Source organism: Electrona antarctica (genome assembly GCF_951216825.1).
Source record: "Electrona antarctica genome assembly, chromosome: 2".
NCBI classification, from domain to species: domain Eukaryota; kingdom Metazoa; phylum Chordata; class Actinopteri; order Myctophiformes; family Myctophidae; genus Electrona; species Electrona antarctica.
This window is the reverse complement of record NC_136807.1, coordinates 10,956,194-10,980,694: the sequence shown is the minus strand read 5'-3', so window position 1 is coordinate 10,980,694 and position 24,501 is coordinate 10,956,194. Positions and strand designations below refer to the sequence as shown.

The following is a 24,501-nucleotide window of genomic DNA, read 5'->3' as shown; positions in this document are numbered from 1 at the left end:
AGGAGAAATACTGTACACACAGAGATAGAAAGCCCATAAATGTCACATCCGGTTTTAGCCCCGGGGGAAAGAAAATGGTCTCCATAGAGTTCTAATAGCGTACGAGATCCTTTGGATCACTTTTCAGAGTGATTGAAACTTTCTCTTTTTTTTGTCATCAAAGTTTTTTTATTGATTTTACAATATACAAAATAAACGTTCTCAAACTTTCCTTATTGGAAGGTTTGAAGACTTTTGAGTGGCTGGCCACAATTGGAGTGCCACAGGCTTTATTTCCTCCTGAATAATGATCATTGGGTATTATTGTTATATTATATGTCATGATTGTTCGTCTGTCACAAACTGTACTTTCACAGTAACGGCTCGTTCAAAATGCAGGAATTGACTTCATCCCCGAACACTTCCCCGTCTGTCTCCTTTGCTAAATGGAAACGGCAATCTTTTGTAAAGACTTCTTGTTTAGCTGTTTTCTATTGCCAAAGCTGCTTCACGACAACAAATTCAATGTCGGTGTAACTAATACTATTACCTTCAGAGTGATTACACAGATGTTCCACATTCTCCTCAGCACAGCACATCTCCTGGGTGTGTTGAGGGGCATTCAGGCAATCATTTATTTGAGTGACGTGATTCAATATTCAGTCAGTGTGATGCGGAGGTGCATCTGGAGTCCAGTCTGTTTCTATTCACCCATTTGACAGAGAAGCTTTCCGCTTACACTGTTAAAGCAAAGATACACACAGGGAAGACATCCTTGCATCTTTAAGCCACTTAGACCCCAGCACGCACCTGTGTCCTTTTACTAGACACGTTAACCATTATTCTAAACTTTAGCTGTTGAAAAATCATGAAAATGTGTGCAATTCTTTGAATAATATATTCTCATATCTCATATCTTTGCTTCTGGGAGGTCCCTGAAACAACATATTTTCAGATGGGGGTCCGGTGGACCAAATACCACGATATATATATAATATTTGGGGTCCTTGACATGAAATAGTTTGAGCACCACTGATTATAGAAACATAGGTTTTTCAGAAAACTGTTTAGATTTAGAAGACATTTGTAGAATCGTGTCCTCATGTCTTAATGGGTTAACAATTTCGGGAGTCGATTGTTGTTTCTCAAAAGAGAACTCCCACTGCTGGCTGGAAGAAGAGTGTAAGGCCTCACTCAGACCTTTACTGCATTGCTGTATGCTTGTTGGATGAATGTTGTGTAGTGTCATGGCTGCCCCAATGCATTTCCAATGGAAGTCACATGGTTTGTAGTCCACATTTTGGACTACAAGCTGTTGTATGGCTTTCGGCTGTGTTTCGACTGCGCCCCTCCCCCTCATACAACACAAATGTTGTGTCATTGGAAATGCATTGGGGCGGCCATGACACTACACAACATTCATCCAACAAGCATACAGCAATGCAGTAAAGGTCTGAGTGAGGCCTAACTCCACCTCTCATATCATGTCCTACTCCTCTGGAATAAGAATATCGTTTCAGCACAATTCCTAGAAGTGATTCTGTGATGCTTGGATAAAATGGGCCCAGGAAAGTGTTTCTTTTTTTATATAGAAATGTTCACATTCATTGCCAATAATGTATGTCTGTGTGCCCTAGGCTTCAGGAGAGCCCCAGGATGTGTACTTGAAAGTGCCAGGATGTCCCAGCCCGCAAGTCAAAATGTTCTACGTCATGGTTTACACGTAAGTAGTATTAATAGACGTGATGTAGGCAAGAAAAATTAAAACTATATAAACATACACATCAATCACTATTTACTAGTGTGCTATTGCACTAGCATTCTTTAAAAGTCATTAGTCTACATGATCTCACATCTCTACTGTAACGGACACCAATTTGGGCTGTAGCTGTCGGTCATTTTTCACGCTCATATATGGAGATTGCTGATGTTCAATATCATAAATATATGGGGAGGCCACATTTTGTGCCCTGACTGATTTGTTTGTGCCTGGTGCCATGACAACACATTGAAGGTTAAAGACACACACACACACACACACACACACACACACACACACACACACACACACACACACACACACACACACACACACTGTGACACACACACACACACATTTGGGCGTAGCTGCATTGTGAACTCCTCTTTGGTTGAGTCATAATGACGATGTGGCTTCGGCGGCCCGCCGGCCAGGCCTCCCACAAGCCTATTTTCATTTAAGTAACTATAATAGCAGACATCTTTCATTTTACAGTAGCTGCAGATGCTGCCATTGGCTAGTCATAAAGTTGTGACATTTTTACATGACCACACTAGGCTTCAGATTGATGATGGACGATTATTATAGCAATTTGACCGAATTGCAGTAATATAATCTGTGATTCACATATAATTAGTGCCCTACTGTGTTAATGTGTCCATCTGAGTTAGATGAACACTTTTACAGTGAGTGGATATACAGTACTGTAAAAGTATGTCTTTTTTTATGGCTATTGTTTTTCGGCCAAAGCCACAGTCTTCTAATTTGCTGTTTCAGCCTTTCCTGCCTGGAGGAACGGTCCACAGTCTAGTAGTACCTAAAGCTGTCAAATAATTGTAGTGGAGTAAAAGTACAATTAGTAGAAGTAAAAGTATTGGAAATACTCAAGTAAAGTACAAATACCTCACAATTCTACTTAAGCATGCTAAGGTACTTAAGTTACCCTGTTGCCTACGGTATATGCCGCCGCTCGAGGTTTGCAACACACTGGGTTATTGTCCCTACTGATGTTTTTGCCAGGTGCTTAAAAAGCATCCTGGCCTACAGTCACTACCACCTCTAGTAGCGACCGTATAGTAGACTCTTTTTCATGACTGGCTGCCTTGTCTCTAGGCTGCCTCTAAGCCAATGGGAGACTTAAGGCCTATTCATAGTCCAGTACAAACCACCGAAACGGTGTTTAGTAAAACGAGAGAGATGTGTTGTGTGAGCCGTGACCACCGCGACGTGACGTCATGTTGTAGTTTTCGGTGGTCACCTCTTCACCGAGAACTGGACTATGAATAGGCCTTTACCCATGCGTATTCTAGAGGCCTCTAAGCCAATGGGATATTTAAGGCTCATTCATAGTCTGGATTTTCGGTGGTGAGGTGACCACCGCTCCGGTGGTGAGGTGACCACCGCTCCGGTGGTGAGGTGACCACCGGAGCTGAAATAACGTTGAGCGGTGGTGAGTAAAAACAGAGAGAAGGGCTGGGGCAGTGACGGTAGTTTGCTCTTCACCGCGGCTCGTGACGCCATGTTGTAGTTCGGTGGTCACCTCACCACTGAAAATCCAGACTATAAATGAGCCTTTACCAATAAAACCCATAGTCTGTACGGACAGTACGGCATAAAAGCCATACTCTGAACGCCGCAACGTGAAGCCATGAGCTGATAGGCAGAGGCTGCGGCACACTAACTGATTATATGTTCATGAACGAGAGCTTTCTGCACCTGGCACTTCTGACTGGGTCATTCTTGTTTATTTCTGTAATCTTCGTCCCTCCGTATAGTGATAAGTGGCTGGCGGCGCCCGCCCAGGTGTGGCAGGTATACGTGCACTTCCTGGAGCGCGTGGACGTGAGCTGCGTGGCGGGCCAGCGCAGCTGTCAGTCGCTGGTGCTGAGGGGGCGGCAGGCCGCGCGCAAGGTCAAGTGCTTCTCGTCACACCCACGGGAGATCGAGGTACAGTACAGTATATCCTTTTCACTTCTCGCTGTGGCTTGTATCAATTAGTTAGCAGTGTTCATTTTGTTTAGTTTTTGATATTTAGTCGACTAAGACTAGAGTCACTAGACTAAGACTAAATCATTTCCAAAGACTAAATAGGCTAAATAAATAAGACTAAATGGTGTGTTATTCAAAAGACTAAGACTGAATCTTTTCTGGCAAAATTATCTTTATTGCATTAAGACTAAGACTAAAAGACTAAGATTTTGATATTTAGTCGACTAAGACTAGACTAACAATTTCAGAAGACTAAATAGGACTAAATTGTGTGTTATTCAAAAGACTAAATCAAAATCTGCTGAAAACATTAACACTAGGTGCGTTTCCATAAAGCCGTTTCTTTGCGCATTAAGGCTCTTGCGCAAAATCTCCTGGATGGAAACACATCAATATGCGAATAAGTCTCCATTTTTCGCAAAAACACTTTTTCGCTTGGAGGTTGCGGATTTAGGCTTTTTCGAAAAAAGGGAAATGCGCAAATAGTGTATGGAAACACTTGCGGAAAAGGTTTTTAATTAGAAAGCATTGAACTCGCATTATATCGCTTTTGAACAGTTGGAAAATAAAATAAAACAACGATGGGGAGGCAGTGGAGTGGACGGTGCATGGGGCGCTCCGATCATTTTGATATCTGGATCGCTACTGTATGGATGCAAGACACACACACACACACACACACACACACACACGTGGACTACGAGTAGTGTAGTAGACTAAACTTTTATATAACCTAGCTGCCTGGGTCCCTACTCCCTGCAGGCTATTCGATTTCGATCCATGCATATGCTTCATCTATTCTTATTATATTCATTGCATAAGATAAGCAACCTAAACGTGTATAGGCTATAGGCTATATAGCCGATGAAACAAGTTATTCACAACTGTTTGCAGCTGCAATCAATCAATTTACAGTATAAACGACCAGTATGCTCCAATCGAGTCCCGTGACATATAGGCTACATGTGCCCCGAATATATTAAGACAAGCATTACACAACAAATCGTTCTTTGTACGTTCTTTGACTGTAGGTGTCGTCAATACTGTGAAAGCAGCAGACGGTCGGTCAGCCGCTGACCAGGGATCAGATTACAGCGCAGTATATGGGGTTTCGTCCGTTAAACTGAGAGCACACATACAGCGCATCAAATCAATGGTGTGAACATCGATTAGGACTACTTTACATGAGCCTCACTTTACTGGCAAAACAGTGCAACCTACTTCACATTTCATGAACTTATTGCATATGCGCATTTTATCAGTTTAATGGAAACACAGACAATTCGCTTTTCTTTTTTCGACTTAATGAACATACGCTTCCTTTTTTCGCAAAGGCTTAATGGAACCGCACCTACTGTTACTTAAAGAGGGAGTGCCACAAGTTTTGTATTTTTCCAGTTTTTCATGTGTCTATGAGGTGACAGTACTTCATTAGACACCCTGGAGTCGTTTTTATGTGCAATGGTGTATTAACTTTGTATTTAGGTTGTCTTCCTGGAGGCTGGACCCTTGACAGTCAAACTGAAATAAACAGTAATATAGTGACATCACACTATCAGCCCCTCCCCTAACCCCTCCCCCTTTATCATACAACTACAGCTGTGGGGGCTTCAGTTCAGGTGGATCACCACCCATCACCACCCACCAGGCAAACCAGGCATACTTAATGAACTGGTGGGCGTGCCCACATAAAAACAACATTTTAACAAATACTGTACACTTTTTTGAAAAAAGTATACCTCCTTATATAACAATAAGACCTGCTGATCATGTTTTAGGGTGGAAAAAAATCGCGGCACTCCATCTTTAAAGGACCACTTCACCACTTTTCAACCTATCTTCATATAATATGTCACTCACTAATAATCATGATAAAATGGCACAATCTTTTTCTACTCAGTCTGTGTCTCATACGAGGGCTGTGGGCAGTTTAGAAACCTGTCCACCAGTGACATCATCGTTAGGCAGATTTCTTTATAAACAAGTTTAATTTACAAAAATGTTTCGATTTTTATTATCGTGAGAACGATGGCTTCCATTTTTGCATTGCAACTTTTCAGGACTAGAAAGCCTGCAGTTTCTATTAGCTTGGATTCCCCATCGATGATCTCACTGGTGGATGGGTTTCTGAACTGCCCACAGCCCTCCTATGAGACACAGACTCATAGGAGGAGGAGACTGGCATTTTATCATGATTATTAGTGAGGACCTATTATATGAACATAGGTTGAAAAGTGGTGAAGTGGTCCTTTAATAGCCGGTCTACAAGCTCAATGCAGTACGTTGTGAGCTTGTAGATATGCTATTTTCAGCACACACTTCACAGCTACAGCACCTGTCAGTATACTACAGTAAATCAGGCTTTACATGAATTTAGATTATCGATTTCACCAGGCGTAATCAGGTTTCGGCTAAATTCGACATACCTATTTTACTGTATTATGCATATGTAAATAAATCTAAAGAGTGCGCAGGAATCCTATTTCGTTTCAACCGTTTCCCAGATTAGAACAATCTCGTGGAGGTGTTAAATTTCAGTACTCGCCCTATCGTTTGAGTCGAGGTACAGTATTATAGAATTGTAACTGCACGTATAGATTTACTTTATTTCTTTTTGTCTCCCATCTAAATGTTTTATTCATACATTAAGCGTTCCCTGGAGCAACAATAGCAACACGTTTCCCAGCCGAGGAAAGAAGGCGATTTCACACTGCTCACAACTCACTTATATTATTCCAAAAAGCAATGGGGTGTTGGAGACGACGTATAGTATACAGTATATGATCCAAATGTGTTTTCTCCACCTCAAAGAAGTTATTGACTGGAAAACTCGATAGATGCAGTCTTATATTTTTCTTTTTTGCTTCCCGGGAGGATTTCACGTATATGTATGGGAGGATTCGTTTGATGTGCAGTCTGGCAGCCTGCAGGTCAGCCGTGCGTTGTGTGTGCCGGGGGAGCCTTAAAAGGGGGATAATGCTCACCCGCCACACGGCTTTTCTCTGCACACTGAAAGGGAGCGGTGTTCCAAATCCTGCTCTCACAGCCGCGCTCGCTCTCTCTTTACACTTCCTGTCATGCTCTTTAATTATCTACCTCTTTTCCTTTTTTATCTGGCCTTGTCCACCCCCCCCCCCCCCCCCCCTCTCTCTCTCTCTCTCTTTGCCCTGTCCACAGGTGGACCCTGCGGGCGTGTTTGTTTTGCCCCCCGGGGCGGTGCAGGAGCTGCGGCTGCGTGTGCAGGCGTGGCGCGCGGGCAGCCGCTTCCTGTACGTGCACGCGGTGGACGTGGAGCAGCGGAGGCTGGTGACGGCGTGGCTGCTCTGCCTGAACATACACAGGCCTGTGCTGTCCAAGGTAAGACGTGTGCACGCACGAGTCGCACGCACACACGCAACGTGTAGCACACACACACACGCACGAGTCGCACGCACACACGCACGTGTAGCAGAGTGGCTCAGAGCCTCAGCCTGATGGCCTCAAAAGTCTAGCCTCGGAAACCCAGACGTTTTTATTTCCAGGGAGAAAAAAAAAGGCTGGTTCCGAGTCCACTTCAATTCGGCATAGAGTAGCGCAAACATCGCTCACTCTCTGCTGATTTCTGATCGTCTGCACCTTTGTTAAATTGACACACACGCACACATGTACACACACACACACTCCTCTCTCTCTCTGTCGCTCTAAGTAATTAGTCTCATGTCGCGCAGCTGCGCATAGTTTCTCCCGGCGGATCCTGCCGGGAGCTGCCTATGCCATAAAAAGCATAGGTGAGTTCCAGGCTATCAAAAGTCTAATATCTAGCCCGATATCCTTTGGTCTAGTGGTTAAGATATTAGACGTTCACGTGGGAGACCCGAGTTCGAATCCCGCGGGGCGCTACACGCACACTAACCTCGCGTCACCATGCTTTCCACCTAGGAGGAAACCTTGGTCTGTCCCTCCTCCCCCCACCGCCTCAGGACGGGAACACAGAGTGCCGCGCTGCGAGCTTGTAGATCTGCTATTTTTTGAAAAATCGTGAAAATGTGGTGCAAATCTTTGAATATATATATTCTTTCACAGTGAACGTTTTTAAACTCAAGTCTTTGCTTCTGGGGGGGTTCCCTGGAACAACATATTTTCAAATGGGGGTCGGCGGCCAATTACATATCATTCTGGGGGTCCTTGATCTGAAACGGTTTGAGCACCACTGATATAGAAACATAGGATTTTAAGATGATTCAGAAGACATTTTGTAGAATCTGGTCCCAGGGGTCTCAATGGGTTAAGGCCAGGGAGCCATTCATCACATCACTGTCCTTGAGGACAGGGATAGAAAAAAACAGAGCCTTTATCGCCGGGCTCCGATAGAAAAGTCGGAGATTACCGTAGACGCCGGCGATGCTAGATAAAACACCCTATTTATGAGATTCTTTTTTTATTGCAAAGTTCTCACTGAGCGACGCCGGGGTTTGTCTATTAACAACACAGGCAGAGAGAGAGAGATGGTGAATGGAAGCCAAAAAAAAAAAGAAACCTTCCCCCGGTAATGACTTCCACTGCCATTTCTGAGTGTTTAAGTGCATCATTTGGAGGGGAAAAAACGGGCGGGACTGCAATGCGGAATGACATGCCGGTCTTTGTGGCTTCCCATCCGCACTGCGCCACCGTATGTTATTGGAGCGGATCGAGGGCCCCGGCCGTTTGAACACCTGAACCACTTGTCAGCCGGAGCCCAGTTTGAAAGAGCACGTCTGAGCCATTTATATTTCTCAGCGCGGGGTATTTATATTTCTCAGCGCGGGGCATTTATATTTCTCAGCGCGGGGCACTGAGGAAATGTCTCGCTGTTTTTCTCCAACCGTCTGTCTCTTTCTTCTTGCTTCCCCCTACATCCTTCTTTCCCTTTTATGTGTATTTTTTCCACTCTTGCCATTAACTGTAAGGGCCTGTGTGCTACCCAGCCAGACAAATGGGACACATTAGCCTGGATTGAGCTGCACTTCATGCTGTGTATAAGACTGGGAGCCAGGATTTGTGATGAGGGGTGTGTGTGTGCGTGGCCTGCGTACTTCTCTCTCTAGAGGATTTTTGTTTGGCCCCTTACTTGGCAAGAGGTTGTTCTAGGGTCAGGAACTTGGTTTTCGGGTTCAGGGATAGAAGTAGACTTGCTGTATGTTAAGTTCGGCAATGGAAGGGTTAGTACTGTATATGTTTCTTTTCCCTTTTTACCTCCTTTATGATGAATTCCTGTTCTGTCCTTTGTCTATATAGAAGTGTCTATTTGTACGTCTCTAAATGTTTTTGATGATTTGAACATGGTGGACCCTATTGGAAACAAGTGTAACGCTTTATTGGGTCGTCCACTCACAGTTAACAGCCTTTGTATTGAGTTTGTGCTTGAAATGTACTGTAATTCTGCAAACTGTTAATACATTTTTCAATCAATCAATCAATCAAAGTATCAGTCAACTGAGTCAAGGACAGGTAGGGTCAAGTCAAAAGTCCTGACATATAGCAGTACAATAGTCTGTGGTGTAAAGTAACTAATTACATTTACTCGTGTACTGTACTTAGGTACAATTTTGAGGTATTTGTACTTTATTTGAGTAGGTCAAGTTTTCAGTACTTTTACTTCTACTTCAGAGGCACATTTTACTCCACTACAATCATTTGACAACTTTAGTTACTTTGTAGATTTAGATTATTATTAATAAGCCCTACTTATATACATGTTGGCCATTTGAAACAAGCTCACAATGAGTCACGATGCAACACATGGTGAACTTGTAGATCTGCTACTTTCAAATGATTTTTACACATTTTAAAACTTAATTAAAATGGGACATTCTGCACAATCAATCAGTACTTTTACTTTTGGTACTTTAAGTACATTTTTATGCGTATACTTTTGCACTTTTAACTCGGGCACATTTTGAATTCTAGACGTTTAGGCTACAGTAGTTCTAAATTGCAGTATTGATACTTTGTCATTGGTCGAAATTACTAACCAATCAGGAAGTAGACAGGCAAATCGACCAATGATTTTCTAGGAAATTCTTTGAATGCAGATTGAATCAGAATCAGAATCAGAGAATCAATCTTTATTGTCACATCACATTACAAGTAAGGTGGGTGAAAAACTTGGTTGTGCAGGCTCATATTGCAGTTTAAGGTAGAGAGAGAAGAACATAAAGTGCATGACATAACAAAGTGAGTGCAAAATAAATAAAAGTTTGTCAGGTACTGTATAGGCTATAACAAAAAGAGTCCCTATTTGAGCATGAATCAGTTCAGTTCAGTGCGTCAAAACTTAGCTCTTGTTCAGCAGTCTGATTGCTGATAAGTAAAAGCTGTTCAAGAGTCTGGTAGTACAGCTCCCGATGCTCCTGAATCGCTTGCCTGGCCGTGGGTGCGGCAGCGGCTTGAACAGGCTGTGGCTGGGGTGGTGAATGTCCCTGATGATACTTTCCGCTTTAGCCACGCAGCGTCTCTCATGTATTCCCTGGAGGGGGGGAAGCTCCACCCCCACGATGCGCTGTGCTGTTCGCACCACTCTCTGCAGTGATCTGCGTTCCGCAGCGGTGCAGTTTCCAAACCACGCGGTGCTGCCACTTGTCAGGACACTCTCTATGGTGCTGCTGTAGAACGCTCTGAGGATGCGTGGGCTAACTCTGAACTTCTTCAGGCGGCGGAGGCAATAAAGTCTCTGTTGGGCTTTTTTCACCACTGTTTTGGTGTGTGTGGCCCACTTCAGGTCCTTGGAGATGTGTATCCCCAAGAATTTAAAGTCAGTGACCTGTTCCACTGCAACGCCGTCGATGAAGATGGGTGCATGCTCTCTCTCCTGTCTCCTAAAATCCACGACCAGCTCTTTGGTCTTACTGACGTTGAGAGCGAGGTTGTTTTCCTGACACCACTGTGTCAGTGTGTCAACCTCAGCTCTGTAGGCCGTCTCGTCATCGTTTTCAATGAGGCCCATCACTGTAGTATCATCTGCGTACTTAATGATGACGTTAGAGCTGTGTGTGGTCGTACAGTCATGTGTGTACAGGGAATAGAGGAGAGGGCTCAGCACACAGCCCTGGGGTGCTCCTGTGTTGAGGGTCAGGGGGTCCGATGTAATGTTTCCCATTCTCACCACCTGACGGCGATCTGATAGAAAGTTCAGTATCCAGCTGCACATGGCCGGGTGTAGTCCTAGATCCCTGAGCTTTGCGTCTAGTCTGGTGGGAATTATGGTGTTAAAAGCAGAGCTATAATCTACGAAGAGCATTCGGACACATCTGTTCTTGCCCCCCCTGTCCAGGTGGGTGAGTGCAGAGTGTAGCGCCAGGGCAACTGCATCGTCGGTGGATCGGTTCTGACGATATGCAAATTGCCATGGGTCCAATGTGGCCGGCAGCACAGAGCAAATATAGTCTCTCACCAGTCTTTCAAAACATTTGCTCACAATCGGAGTGAGGGCCACCGGTCTCCAGTCGTTCAGACACGCCACCTTGGAGTGTTTGGGAACCGGTACCACAATGGATGACTTGAAGCCAGACGGGACCACAGCTTGGGAGAGGGAGAGGTTGAAGATGGTCGTGAACACTCCTGCTAGCTGGGCTGCACATACCTTGAGCACCCGGCCTGGGATGCCATCGGGACCAACGGCTTTGCGGGTGTTCACCCACTGGAAGGCTCTGCGCACGTCAGCTTCCGAGATGGTTAAAGGGCTGGCCTCCGCAGTTAGTGCAGGCGGTGGGAGGTTGTGGCTCCCTGGGTTATGTTCAAAACGAGCATAAAAGGTGTTCAGCTCACCAGGGAGGGAGGCAGAGGGACTCTCTGCACATCTGGCTCTTCCTCTGAAGTCTGTGATGGTCCGAAGCCCCTGCCATGTGGTCCTCACGTCCCCGCTCTCAAATTGGTCCTCCAACTTGGCTGAGATTGCAGCCCCTAGATGTGTTACGAATCCAAAAAATAAATAAAAAAGTCATTAAAATGTTATATATTATTGCTTATAGCAGCTTTAAGTAAAACAATTGAGTACTCTTTCCACAACTGACAATAGTGTTTGTGCGTGCATGTGTGTCGTGCGTGCGTGCGTGCGTGCGTGCATGTGTCTTGCGTGCGTGCGTGCGTGCGTGCGTGCGTGCGTGCGTGCGTGCGTGCGTGCGTGCGTGCGTGCGTGCGTGCGTTTCTCCAGGCCTTCGAGGTGGCTGTGCCAGTGGGTGGAGGTAAGGGGAGCTCCAGGAGGCTGACCTACACCAACCCGTACACCAGCAGCAGGGACTTCACACTGCGCTCCGACCACCCAGATCTGCTCCAGTTCAAGGAAGACCACTTCCAGGTATACTGTTGTCCCGATTCGGAAATCGGGGGCCGATCACGTCATTTTCAGATGATCGAGAGAAAAAACAAAACAGAAAGTGAAATTAAGAAGTTCGCCCCGGACCCAAACTAGTAAAAATAGCCGATCTACAAGCTCACAACATGGCACGAAGCGCGGAAAAAACCAATATGCAAACCCTTTGCAAAGACAAATTTTGCTGCTCATACATGATATTTTAGCAGGAATTATGTTAAATATATACCGATCCGTCTTGTGTGAACGAGCAGGTCCATTTGGTTACACTGCCAAAGTTTAAAAAATTACATTATCGGCACGCGATGTGAGCGAAGGGACTTTTTTTTATTAAATCAACGCTGACCTGCGTTGACCAGCAGTGAAGCGATTGGAAACAAATGTATATCTTCAGGTTTGAACGCACATTTAGACAGCAGCCCATAACCACTTAAACCCTATTATTCTTAGTATTAAACGGACCTGATTTACAACTTTTCTCGTCTCGTCGCCAAAAATAGATTCTAAAACCGTGTTGAGTCTTGCATACAGTCTATCACAAGTATGTCTTCAGCCTTTTCTGTTCAGATGTTAATCCATTGAGACCTGGAACGCATCCATGTCACGTTAGCGTTTAACCACATTAACCATTAACCCATTTTGGGGCGGGAACCCGTTTTGGTGTTTTAAACATTGTTATAATTTAGCTATTGAAAAATAGCAGATCTACAAGCTCATAGCGCGCCACCGAGTGGCGCGCTATGAACTTGTAGGTCTGCTATTTTTGAAAAATCGTTAAAATGTGCCTCAAATCTTTCCGAAAATTGTCATGATTTAGAAAACTTTTTTTTTAAAATTTCGACGTCAGGCCTGAATGGGTTAATAATGTTCACAGGCACATTCAGTAATACCGCAAATTTATGTGGGCAAACAAGCGTTGGGCAAACAGCTTATTCAGCCTGCCTTCAGTGCATGCGTTATGAGACGGCTTATTTTATAAATGTTTGATTAGAATTAACATTCAAAGTGTTCTTGTGAAGTCAAGGCAAGGCCATCGTTTCTTTTCTCAAACCTTGATAGAAGGAATAAATGGACCCCGAAGATTTGGAATATTATCAGTTCCTTTAACCAGTCAAGCCCTGTTTTCAATTTTGGATATTAAAAAATAGCCGGCCTACAACATGCCGCATTCAGTAGCAACTTGTGAGCTTGTAGCTCGGCTGTCCTATATATAAAAACCACACTTGGGAAAGGAACTGGTTGGAATAACGTGTTCCTTCCACGCGCTACGTCCAAGCAGGGAAACTCCCCCCTGTCGGGTGTAAGAGAGCAACTTGGACACTCATGCATGAAGGAAGCATGAGTTCAAGTCCGTTGCTCTCCCCATGTCTCCCATATGTGGACTAGGTTGGCGGAGGGTGTGTGGATCACATTAGATACAGTAATTGACACAGGGGTGAAAAATGGGTTACAAAATCGTGGGATAAAAATTATTATTAAGTGAGGTGTGAAGTGAGGGGCACTCTTATCATCATAAAACAATGTCGTCATACATCACATTCCGTGCTCAGCCAATCAAATCGTCACAAATGTCATTCCAGCCAATCACTTTTGGCTTCTTCACTTTTATGCCCTCACTTTTTATCCTCAATATGTACTTATGCTCAGCCAATCAAATCATCGCTATGGAGCGATTTCTTTTTTTTGTATCATGACGATCATGGACCAGGATTTATATTGACCCACATGACGTCACACAATTACGTCACGTGACATAATTTGCCATTGACTGAACTGTACATGACGTCACGGGCGAAAAACAAAGCCAGACGTCGGAGGGGCTGCATGGCGCCCCTCAAAACAAATGGGCAAATGGGTTTGGCAAACATAGGTGAAATATAATGAAGCCATTAGTGGTGTTGATTTATTTTATGTTGAGCCATTAGCTTCAGTCTGTGATGGCATCTTTATTGACTCGTAAACAACCAACAGGCAGACATGATGATGTCACTGGTGTCACATTGCCCTGCATTTGCCTTGCATTTGCCAAGTTGTGAAATAAATGGGAAATCCAATGGAAATTGCAGCGTTTTAATCACCCGAAATACAGTACTTATCGCGGATAGCAAATCACCATCTGTTAGCTTGCAGATCAACATTTAAAGGTATATTCAGTGATTTGACTTAATCTAAATATCACTTATTTTTTCTTTTTTTCTGGATAATCCTCCCTACTATAGAGTGTGCTGACCATATAAGGAGTTCCTCCCTGTCCCCAGTGAGCCCCTGGGGTCAAAAAACCCTAGTTTCAGTTTTGGTGGCGGGTGGCAAAGCCTTCATCCAATCAGGATGAGAGGGGCCTTCCTCCAATCATGATCGAGTGGGGGCGGGTGGGTGCACATGCTGTTGGCCTGTTGCACTTCCCCCCACTGTAGAGCGTGCATGTGCACATTTTGTTACCGGGGCGGACTGGGTGGTTTTCCAAATCACTCAAATCACTGAATGCTCCTTTAAAGATTTATATATATATATATATATATATATATATATATATATACATACACATACACATACACATACACATACACATACACACATACACATACATGATGGTTACAACGGGTATGGGTGTGTTCGGATATAGCGCAGTGAGCACACTGGTCAATACAACCAATATCGCTTATCCGAGCACGTTATGCACCCTATGACTCAGGCATATAGATTTTTTTCTTTTGTAAATTCAAATACAAATAAGGATCAGGGTGCTGCTATTGTGCATGTTGGCTCACTGGAAACACTGCTACACCAGTGGGTCTCAAAGTGTCCTCGGGTGGGTTCCAAATGGCCCCATACGGGTGTGTATAAATGGAAACAAACGTTAAAATAGTTAGGAAGAGTTCCATGATTAAAGAAAAAGAGCAGGCCTGTGTTTATTCAGCGATGTCAAGATGCCACATTACATTCTCACTTGATCTCTAACATTACACCTAGCTACATGTTTAAGCATTTATTTCATATTTACATGTCGATTTCAGCTCTGACACTTATTTCAGACATGCTCTAGTATGTGAAGAGTCTGCCTGTGCTATTAACTCATTTTGAAAAAAATAATAACAATACGTTTTTCTCCTCTGGTGAAAAGCTGGAATTTGCGCGATGGCAGGCTCTCAGTCAAATCTGGTCACATATTATAACAAACATAGGTGAAAAATAATGAAGCCATTAGTGTTGATTTATTTTATGTTTAGCCATTAGCTTCAGTCTGCTTCAGATGGCATCTTTATTGACTCGTAAACAACAAACAGGCAGACATGTCACTGGTGTCACATTGCCCTGCATTTGCCGTCATTTGCCAAGTTGTGAAATAAATGGGAAATCAAATGGAAACTGCAGTGGTTTAATCACTTAAGCCCGAAATGCAGTACTTATAGCGAATAGCAAATCACCATCTGTTGCTTGCAGATCAACATTTAAATATTTTAAATTGTTCGAAGTCTGTGACATTTTGAAAACATGTTGTAATATTGTTCAAAGGTTTTGGAAATGTTTTTGCCTTTGACATGCCCAGAATATGGATGTAGATCAACATTTAAATGTTTACCATTTTTCAAAGTGTGTGACATTTGAAAAACGTTGTAATAGACGATTTTGGAAATGTTTTTGCCTTTGACATGCCCACAAATACGGATGGCATGTTGAAAGTGGTTCAATGAACACAGAAATGACTCGGAAATGAATTCTGTCCAGCAGAGAGGACACTGTTGCAAAGATAGTGGACACAGAGCACAACTACCGTCTTCTTTATCTTGTCAGCATGGCTCCAGGTGCTCAATAAAGAATTTACAGGCCTATAGCCTTAAGGAAATGTGTCGATGCGCTTTCCTTTTTTTTTTTAAAGTAACTGCTGCTGCCATAATAAAAGCAATTGTGTAGAGGCAAAGCAAAGGGAGAGAGAGATCGATTCAGCTTTGCTTTTGGGGCAGATTACAGCATAAATCCCCCAAATTGACCCATGTATCCTTTGCGGGCTATTAAAGAAAATACAGCCAGCGAAGTTTAGAGCTTATTGAAATGCTGTAAAAAAACGAGAAGAAAAGAAGAAAATAAACAGACTGAATGACCAAACAGAGACCCTTTGCTCACTTTAGAGACCTTAATAGCCACATTAGAAACTCTGTTAAGAGTAGTCTTCATTGCAGAAAGCCAAAGTTGTTAGAACAAAGTTTCTGCATTGTCAAGAGGAATAGAATATGCCACCATATTATGTTGTTGTACCAGAAAAATCTCATTAAATGTTGCGATTACTATAGAGGTGTACACATCACATCCTATGTACAAAGTTATACATTACATTTGTGTTATGTTCCCTATGCAGTGGTGGAAAGTAACTAAGTAAGTTTACTTAAGTACTGTACTTTACAATTTTGAGGTTTTACTTTACCTGAATATTTCCATTTTTCTGTAGCCTACTTTTACTTCTACTCCATTACATCTCAGATGTAATGGAAAATGAAAAATATTGTACTTTTACATTTATTTGAAAACTTTAGTTACTATGTAGTTACTTTGTAGATGTTGATTATTATTACAAAACATACATTACCCGCTTCAGCCCCACGTGCCCCACACGAAAACTGTACATTCTGCATAATGAGTACTTTCTACTTTAAGTACATTTTGATGCCAATACTTTTGTACTTTTCCTCAAGTACATTTTGAGACTTTTACTTGTAACTCTCACAACATTTGATGAATTGCCATGCCAATCATTAATATGACGGTGTGTGGTGTTGTTGGTGTGTGGTGTTGTTGTCTATAGCTCGGGGGAGGTGAGAGCTAGCCTGGCGCGGCCAGACTCATCGCAAGGGTTCACTGATGTTTCCTCCCCGCCTCGCTATGAGTCTGGCCGCGCCAGGCTAGGTGAGAGCTACACCATAGGACTGATGACTGTTCCCTATGTGTTGTTGTCTATAGCTCAGGGGAGGTGAGAGCTACACCATAGGACTGATGACTGTTCCCTATGTGTTGTTGTCTATAGCTCGGGGGAGGTGAGAGCTACACCATAGGACTGATGACTGTTCCCTATGTGTTGTTGTCTATAGCTCAGGGGAGGTGAGAGCTACACCATAGGACTGATGACTGTTCCCTATGTGTTGTTGTCTATAGCTCGGGGGAGGTGAGAGCTACACCATAGGACTGATGACTGTTCCCTATGTGTTGTTGTCTATAGCTCGGGGGAGGTGAGAGCTACACCATAGGACTAATGACTGTTCCCTATGTGTTGTTGTCTATAGCTCGGGGGAGGTGAGAGCTACACCATAGGACTGATGACTGTTCCCTATGTGTTGTTGTCTATAGCTCGGGGGAGGTGAGAGCTACACCATAGGACTGATGACTGTTCCCTATGTGTTGTTGTCTATAGCTCGGGGGAGGTGAGAGCTACACCATAGGACTGATGACTGTTCCCTATGTGTTGTTGTCTATAGCTCGGGGGAGGTGAGAGCTACACCATAGGACTGCGCTTCGCACCGTGCCACAACGCCGGCTCGGCCGAGATCATGGTGTACGTCAACGACCTCGACGAGAAGACGGAGGAGACCTTCTGCGTGAAGGTCATCTACTCGTGACCTCCTCCTCCACACACGTAGCCCACCTGTACGTGACCTCCATGGGACTATATCACCGGCACTAATGTTTGATACAGATCTGCAGCTGTTTATAGCAGTGGTTCTCAAACTCTTCCATGTCAAGGACCCCCAAATCGACATTTGATTAGATAAAAGATACGCCAGGGAACCCCGATAAGAGAGGATTTTTTTACGGCTCTAGTTGTGATTTTCAATCATTTTAATTTCAAGGACCGCCAATTTGACATGCATTAGGCTATACATGCCACATTTAATGGCATTTCTATCTCTGTGACCCGAACTTATATTGTAAAATCAGGGTCCAATAGGTTCCTAACTATCTCTAATTTAGCTAGGGACCCTGAAGTACCCCTAGGGGTCTCCGGACCCCACTTTGAGAACCGATGCTTTATATGACGTTTGGTTGTGTGCCATTTGGAGAATGCTTTTTGAAACATCTTAAGAGCTCAACAGTGGTGGAAAAAGTACTCACATTCTTTACTTACAGTAAGTAAAATAATCAATACTGTGTAGAAATGCTCCGTCACAAGTGAAAGTCCAGAATTCAAAATGTACTTGAGTAAAAGTACAAAAGTATTGGCATCAAAATGTACTTAAAGTACCAAAAGTAGAAAGTACTCATCATGGAGAATGTTCCGTTTCAAGTTTTCAAGTATATATAGAAATCTTTTGAAAATAGCTGATCTACATTACAAGCTCACAATAGCTGATCTACAAGCTCACAATAAGTAACTCGTAACTAAAGTTTTCAAATAAATGTAATGGAGTAAAAGTACAATATTTGCCTCTGAGATGTAGTGGAGTAGAAGTATACTGGGAATTGGAAATACTCAAGTAAAGTACAAATACCTCAAAATTGTACTTAAGTGCAGTACTTAAGTAAATGGTAGTTTATGGTAGTTACTTTCCACCACTGGAGCTCAACCGTGAGTTTCCAGAAGTAAACGTTCCATTATTATCCTCCATAGAGAATGATATCAGCCGCTATAGAGCGTCACAGTCCCGCCCCCTACCAGGGCCCAATAAATCATTCCCCGTTCATTTTCCTCATAGACATTTCAAAAAGTATTTATTTAAAGACCTTTTAAGCCTCGTACAAAGCCAACTCGAGTTGTGACAAATCATGACAACAAACACAATTCTTTGGGCTGAACAAATAATTAGAAAGAAGAAAAAAAACACTTTTTTGTTGTTTTACTTCTTTGTAATTATTTGTTTGGTCCAAAATATTGTGTTTGTTGTCATGATTTGTCACAACTCGAGTTGGCTTTGTACGACGCTTAAAAGGTCTTTAAATAAATACTTTTTGAAATGTCTATGGGAAAAAATGCATTGGGAATTATTTCCTGGGCCTGGCGTCGTCATGAAACGGGACTGCAACGCTCTATAGAGCGTCGCAGTCCCGCCCCCTTTCAGAAAGACACGCTGACCGGAAGAGAATTCCCCATTCATTTTTCCCATAGACTTTTTCAGAAAGTATTTATTTAAAGACATTTAAGCCCTGGACAAAGCCAACTCTCTCTTCTTTCTAATTATTTGATCGGCCCAAAACATTGTGTTTATTGTCATGAGTTGTCACCATCCGAGTTAGCTTTGTCCCGAGGCTTAAATAAATACTTCCTGAAACGTCTATGGGGAAAAATGAATGGGAAATTCTCTTCCGCTCGTCGTCATGAAAGGGAGCGGGAGCTACAATGTGTTCCTGTAGAAGTCACACAATCTGTATGCCATCTAGTTGGAGAAGCAAGTGGAACAACAATCGTTTTGGAGTAGTGATGCACCGAATATTCGTCCGCAGAAGATATTCGGCAGAAAATGTCTAAAAATGCATTTTCTGCCTATTCGGTGTCGGCCCGAATAGGCAGAAACTATATCACCGAATAGTATATGCAATGAATGCATTCAAAAGAGCTGAATAAATGTTTTATGGACCCATAATAGTGATTATTTTTTGCCATAAATCAGGTAGCTTTAAGGTACGACCATGACAGCAATGGTAGGAAAAAAGATCAAATTCGGATATTCGGTTTTCGGCCAACTGTTTCCTATATTCGGTATTCGGTTTCGGCCAAGAATTTCCCTTTCGGTGCATCCCTATTTTGGAGTGATGCATTGGAAAGGCATGCGCACATTCCGCAAAATGAATAGCTTATGGCAGAACTAGTTCCTTCATTTTTTAAATATGCTGTACTCCGTCTTGTACCCTTGCCTTTTTTTGTGTTTCCTAATTATATTTATAAAGTCAAATCGAATGTTTTATGGTTTCATGATTCATGTAGAGCCTGCAGCCTGGTTGCTTGGTTCCAGGCATAGACATCTTTATATGAGGATTTTCCTTAACACATTTTGGGCGGGAACCCCTTTTGGTGTTTTAGCTATTGAAAAATAGCAGATCTACAAGCTCATAGCGCGGCACCGAGTGCCGCGCTACGAGCTTGTAGGTCTGCTATTTTTGAAAAATCGAAGAACGACTGACATAGAAACATAGCTTTTTCAGAAAACTGTCATTTTCAAACAGACATTTTAAAAATCTCATCTCAGGTCAAAATGGATTAATGGGAAATGTCTCTCCCGGAAACAGTGCCATTGTAAATGTGGGAGGTCACTGTGGAGGTCCATTCTGGAGAGGGGAACATTTGCAGAACATTAGCACATCTATACAGTACACGCTCACAATGGGCCGCTTTGTGCCGTGTTGGAAGCTTGCAGATATGCAGTTTTCTGCGAAGAGATTTGGTGCAGACCGGGGGGGGGGGGGGGGGGGGGGGGAAGAGTTGACTAGGCCTGGGCCGTGGTTCAGCGGTCCAGGCACCTTGGCTGGTACTCCAGTCTGGCAGTGTGCCGCGGGTTCGACTCCCGATCCCGACGGCCTTTACTGCATGTCCCCCCCCCATCTCTCTCCCCATTTCCTGTCAGCCTACTGTCTGTCCCTCCATACAAAATATAAAATAAAGGCGAAAGCCAAAAAAAAGAGTTGACTAACCCATTGAGATCAGATTCTAAAAATGTCTTCTACATCCTGACAGTTTTCTGAAAAAAGCTATGTTTCTATGTCAGTCGTTCAAAAATAGCAGACCTACAAGCTCGTAAGCGCGCCACTCAGTGGCGAGCTATGAGCTTGTAGATCTGCTATTTTTCAATAGCTAAAGCATAACATAATGCTTACACCAAAAGGGGTTCCCGCCCAAAATGGACTAAGTGCAGAGCTGACTGAAGTTTAGTGTAGCCTAACTGAACCTGAGTAAGTGCAAATCAATGGCAATTTTGTATGTGGAATTGGTTGCTTTTTGGGATTATTGCAGTACATTACTTTAGACTTGAGTCACTCCATGTCTCCATCCTATTTTTTGTTAAATGTATTTTATATTACAGGTAAATGGTGTCATTTTGTTCAGTGCTGCTGTGTACGAGTCAGGATTTATTTCCTGTACCAGGTAAAGGTCCCTTTAACAATATTTACCTGGCCAATAGAGCGTCGCAGTCCTGCCCCCTACCATGGCCCAGGAAATGAATCCCAATGCATTTTTCCCATAGACATTTCAAAAAGTATTTATTTAAAGACGGTTACGCCGCGGACAAAGCCAACTCGAGTCGTGACAACTCATAACAACACAAACAATATTTTGGACCAAACAAATAATTACAAAGAAGAAAAACAACAAAAAAGTGTTGTAACCTGCCGTTTTTTCTTCTTTCTAATGATTTGTGACCACACGCGATATAGAGACTGCCATCGCGGGGGTGGCAACTGTCGAGGACAGCTGAAAAACTATTTTCTTTGTCCTTTTTTATTTTTCTGTCTAAAATAATCTGAAGCTATATTATTATTCATGTCATGTTAGAGCAGGTCTGAAATAAATGTCAGAGCTGATATCGACATATAAATATGAAATAAATGCTTAAACATGTCACTATGTCTAATGTTATAACCATTGGGTTAACCAATGCTAACTAGACATACGGCTTCCCTGCTAAAGTATGCAAATTCCGCTAAAATCCGCCTTTTTGTACACAATCGTTTTGGAAGATAATACTAGTCTTTTACTAACTGGCTAACAGAAATAGCACAGAAAGAAGTATTAACAACGATATTTTGTAAAAAGTGTGTTTATTTTGGTCCGCCTAAAGCTAATTCATGCTAATGTTCCAGCTGGGGGCACTGTTGACCACAACAATGGAAAATGCGGAAATGGCTTCTTATTTCCAATAGTAGAAGAAGAAGACTCGAATGAATGTATTGTAAACATTGTAACATTATGTCACCATAACGTGGTTATTATTAGTTGCTTTGGAATGTACCTGCCATGAAAATTAAGGTCATAATAACGCAGATCGCATCGATATGTAATATAGCGCGATAATGTACTTGTTTTAGCTACACGATTGATATCAATATATTAGATAAATGTAGCTAACGGCTATCATTGCGGGGTTGCCAGTTTCTGCGAGAGAAATAAGCAACCCGGTATATGAAAACAAGCCCAAAATAAGCGAAAATAGCAGATCTACATGCATACAAACACAAATCTTGTGTCTGGCATAAATTATTTACAGATGGGGGTCTGCAGACAAATAATAATAATAACAGGCTAATGAAACATTAAGAGAAGAGCCAAGAGGGCACAATTTGTGCTGGGAGGGTTTGAGAGCAAACTGTCCTGTTGTCTGTTGGTTACTGTTTTTTTAATTATGTGTCCATAATCAACTACACTTTAAAAACAAGCCCAAATAATCAACTACACTTTATTTTTGTCAAATACATTTTTATTAACAGGTTATAAATTATTATAAAATTGGTACAGTAGGCCTATGCATTATTTTTCTTTAGAAACAAGGCCAACTAATTATAATAAGCAGACATGGCAACACTGCTGGTTGACTAATGGAGGAATGAAGGGAAAACAGCGCCCCCTAAAGTCACAGATCACTGAACTAAAGCTTAGAAGTCCATTTTCTCTGCTTGGTCTTTTTTCCACTACTCCTGCAAGACATTTTTCTATAAGCCATATCTCCAAAACTGGTGGGTCAAACTGAACAACCAATATGTCAATTTGAAGCTATGATTCCCTGCTTTCATATGACAAAAACGAAAATTCTAAAAAATCCAATGGCAGTCCTTCGATCAAATCTAGTCACATTTGTTTGGCCCCAAAAATTGTGTTTGTTGTCATGATTTGTCACGACTCGAGTTGGCTTTGTCCGCGGCGTAAACGTCTTTAAATAAATACTTTCTGAAATGGCTATGAGGAAAATGAACGGAGAATAATTTCCTGGTCCATGGTAGGGGGCGGGACTGCGACGCTCTATAGAGTCGCCTAAACATTGTTACAAAGTAAAGCACATACAATATAAATTGAAACAATACAACTACAACACGATGCAACCGACTGAACACTGTTTCCAGTTGAAATGCAATACAAGGTGGAAAGCAGTTAAAATGCAAGTGACTGCAGTCTGTTTGGAAAGAACCTCCTGCTGTTCTCTTGCCCTAGATGACTCCCCACAAAAAATAGGACACCTTTCAAGAGTCAAACAACTTCTTTATTGAATGCCAAATGAGAACGCCCTGAAGAGCCACACACACACACACACACACACACACACACACACACACACACACCACAACCAATGTATGTGTGCGCTCTCTGTCTCTCTCTCACTCGCACACACACACTCGTAGGATGCCTTTGCTACTGCATATTTCATCAGTTTCAATTGAAACAGGCCTCCAGCCTCTAGAGGGCCTCGGGCCTCCCCACCTTTGCACCGAAGCCCTCTCTTAACCGGTTAAATGCCTAAGACATATTGGCCGAGTTAAATCTACCTTTGTCCAGGTAGCCACGGACGTACAGACAGCTTTTTTTTATAGCATCGTCGTTAGCCCCTCGCTAGCCTCCATGGAAGAAATGGGCAAAATACGTAATTGTCTGTTCACAGTGCTCGTGCACGCAGACTTTACTAACAGTATGGGGCAAAATGCGGCAAAATGCGATATTCGCGGCTTGATGAGACCCTAATTTGAGATCACACGATCAAAAACAGGGATCAGACGGACACAACAGAGCTCAGTGGCTGATCCAAAATGGCCGACTTATACTTCCGGTTCAAACGAAAAACAACAAGAGCTCATCCTAATTGATTATTTAGTTAATTTGTCTGGCACCCAGCGCCTATACCGCCCCTAGTGGTGCCTGGCACCCAGCACCTATACCGCCCCTAGTGGTGCCTGGCATCCAGCACCTACCGCCCCTAGTGGTGCCTGGCACCCAGCACCTATACCGCCCCTAGTCGTGCCTGGCACCCAGCACCTACCGCCCCTAGTGGTGCCTGGCACCCAGCACCTATACCGCCCCTAGTGGTGCCTGGCATCCAGCACCTACCGCCCCTAGTGGTGCCTGGCACCCAGCACCTATACCGCCCCTAGTGGTGTCTGGCACCCAGCACCTATACCGCCCCTAGTGGTGCCTGGCATCCAGCACCTATACCGCCCCTAGTGGTGTCTGGCACCCAGCACCTATACCGCCCCTAGTCGTGCCTGGCACCCAGCACCTACCGCCCCTAGTGGTGCCTGGCACCCAGCACCTATACCGCCCCTAGTGGTGCCTGGCATCCAGCACCTACCGCCCCTAGTGGTGCCTGGCACCCAGCACCTATACCGCCCCTAGTGGTGCCTGGCACCCAGCACCTATACCGCCCCTAGTGGTGCCTGGCACCCAGCACCTACCGCCCCTAGTGGTGCCTGGCATCCAGCACCTACCGCCCCTAGTGGTGCCTGGCACCCAGGACCTATACCGCCCCTAGTCGTGCCTGGCACCCAGCAC

The 24,501-nt window shown here is 43.4% G+C and overlaps 1 protein-coding gene across 1 annotated transcript in view; it reads left to right on the top strand.

The window, feature by feature from the left end:
• Positions 1-18,760, top strand: part of nphp4 (nephronophthisis 4) — a 425,525-nt gene extending 406,765 nt beyond the window's left edge. Inside the window, exons 25-29 of the mRNA XM_079525926.1 lie at positions 1,617-1,702; positions 3,514-3,685; positions 6,905-7,084; positions 11,895-12,038; positions 17,519-18,760. Of these exons, the coding sequence (XP_079382052.1) occupies positions 1,617-1,702; positions 3,514-3,685; positions 6,905-7,084; positions 11,895-12,038; positions 17,519-17,659 (723 nt within the window). The 3' untranslated portion in view covers positions 17,660-18,760. The remainder of the gene's footprint in view (positions 1-1,616; positions 1,703-3,513; positions 3,686-6,904; positions 7,085-11,894; positions 12,039-17,518) is intronic.
• The last annotated feature ends 5,741 nt before the right edge of the window (positions 18,761-24,501 follow it).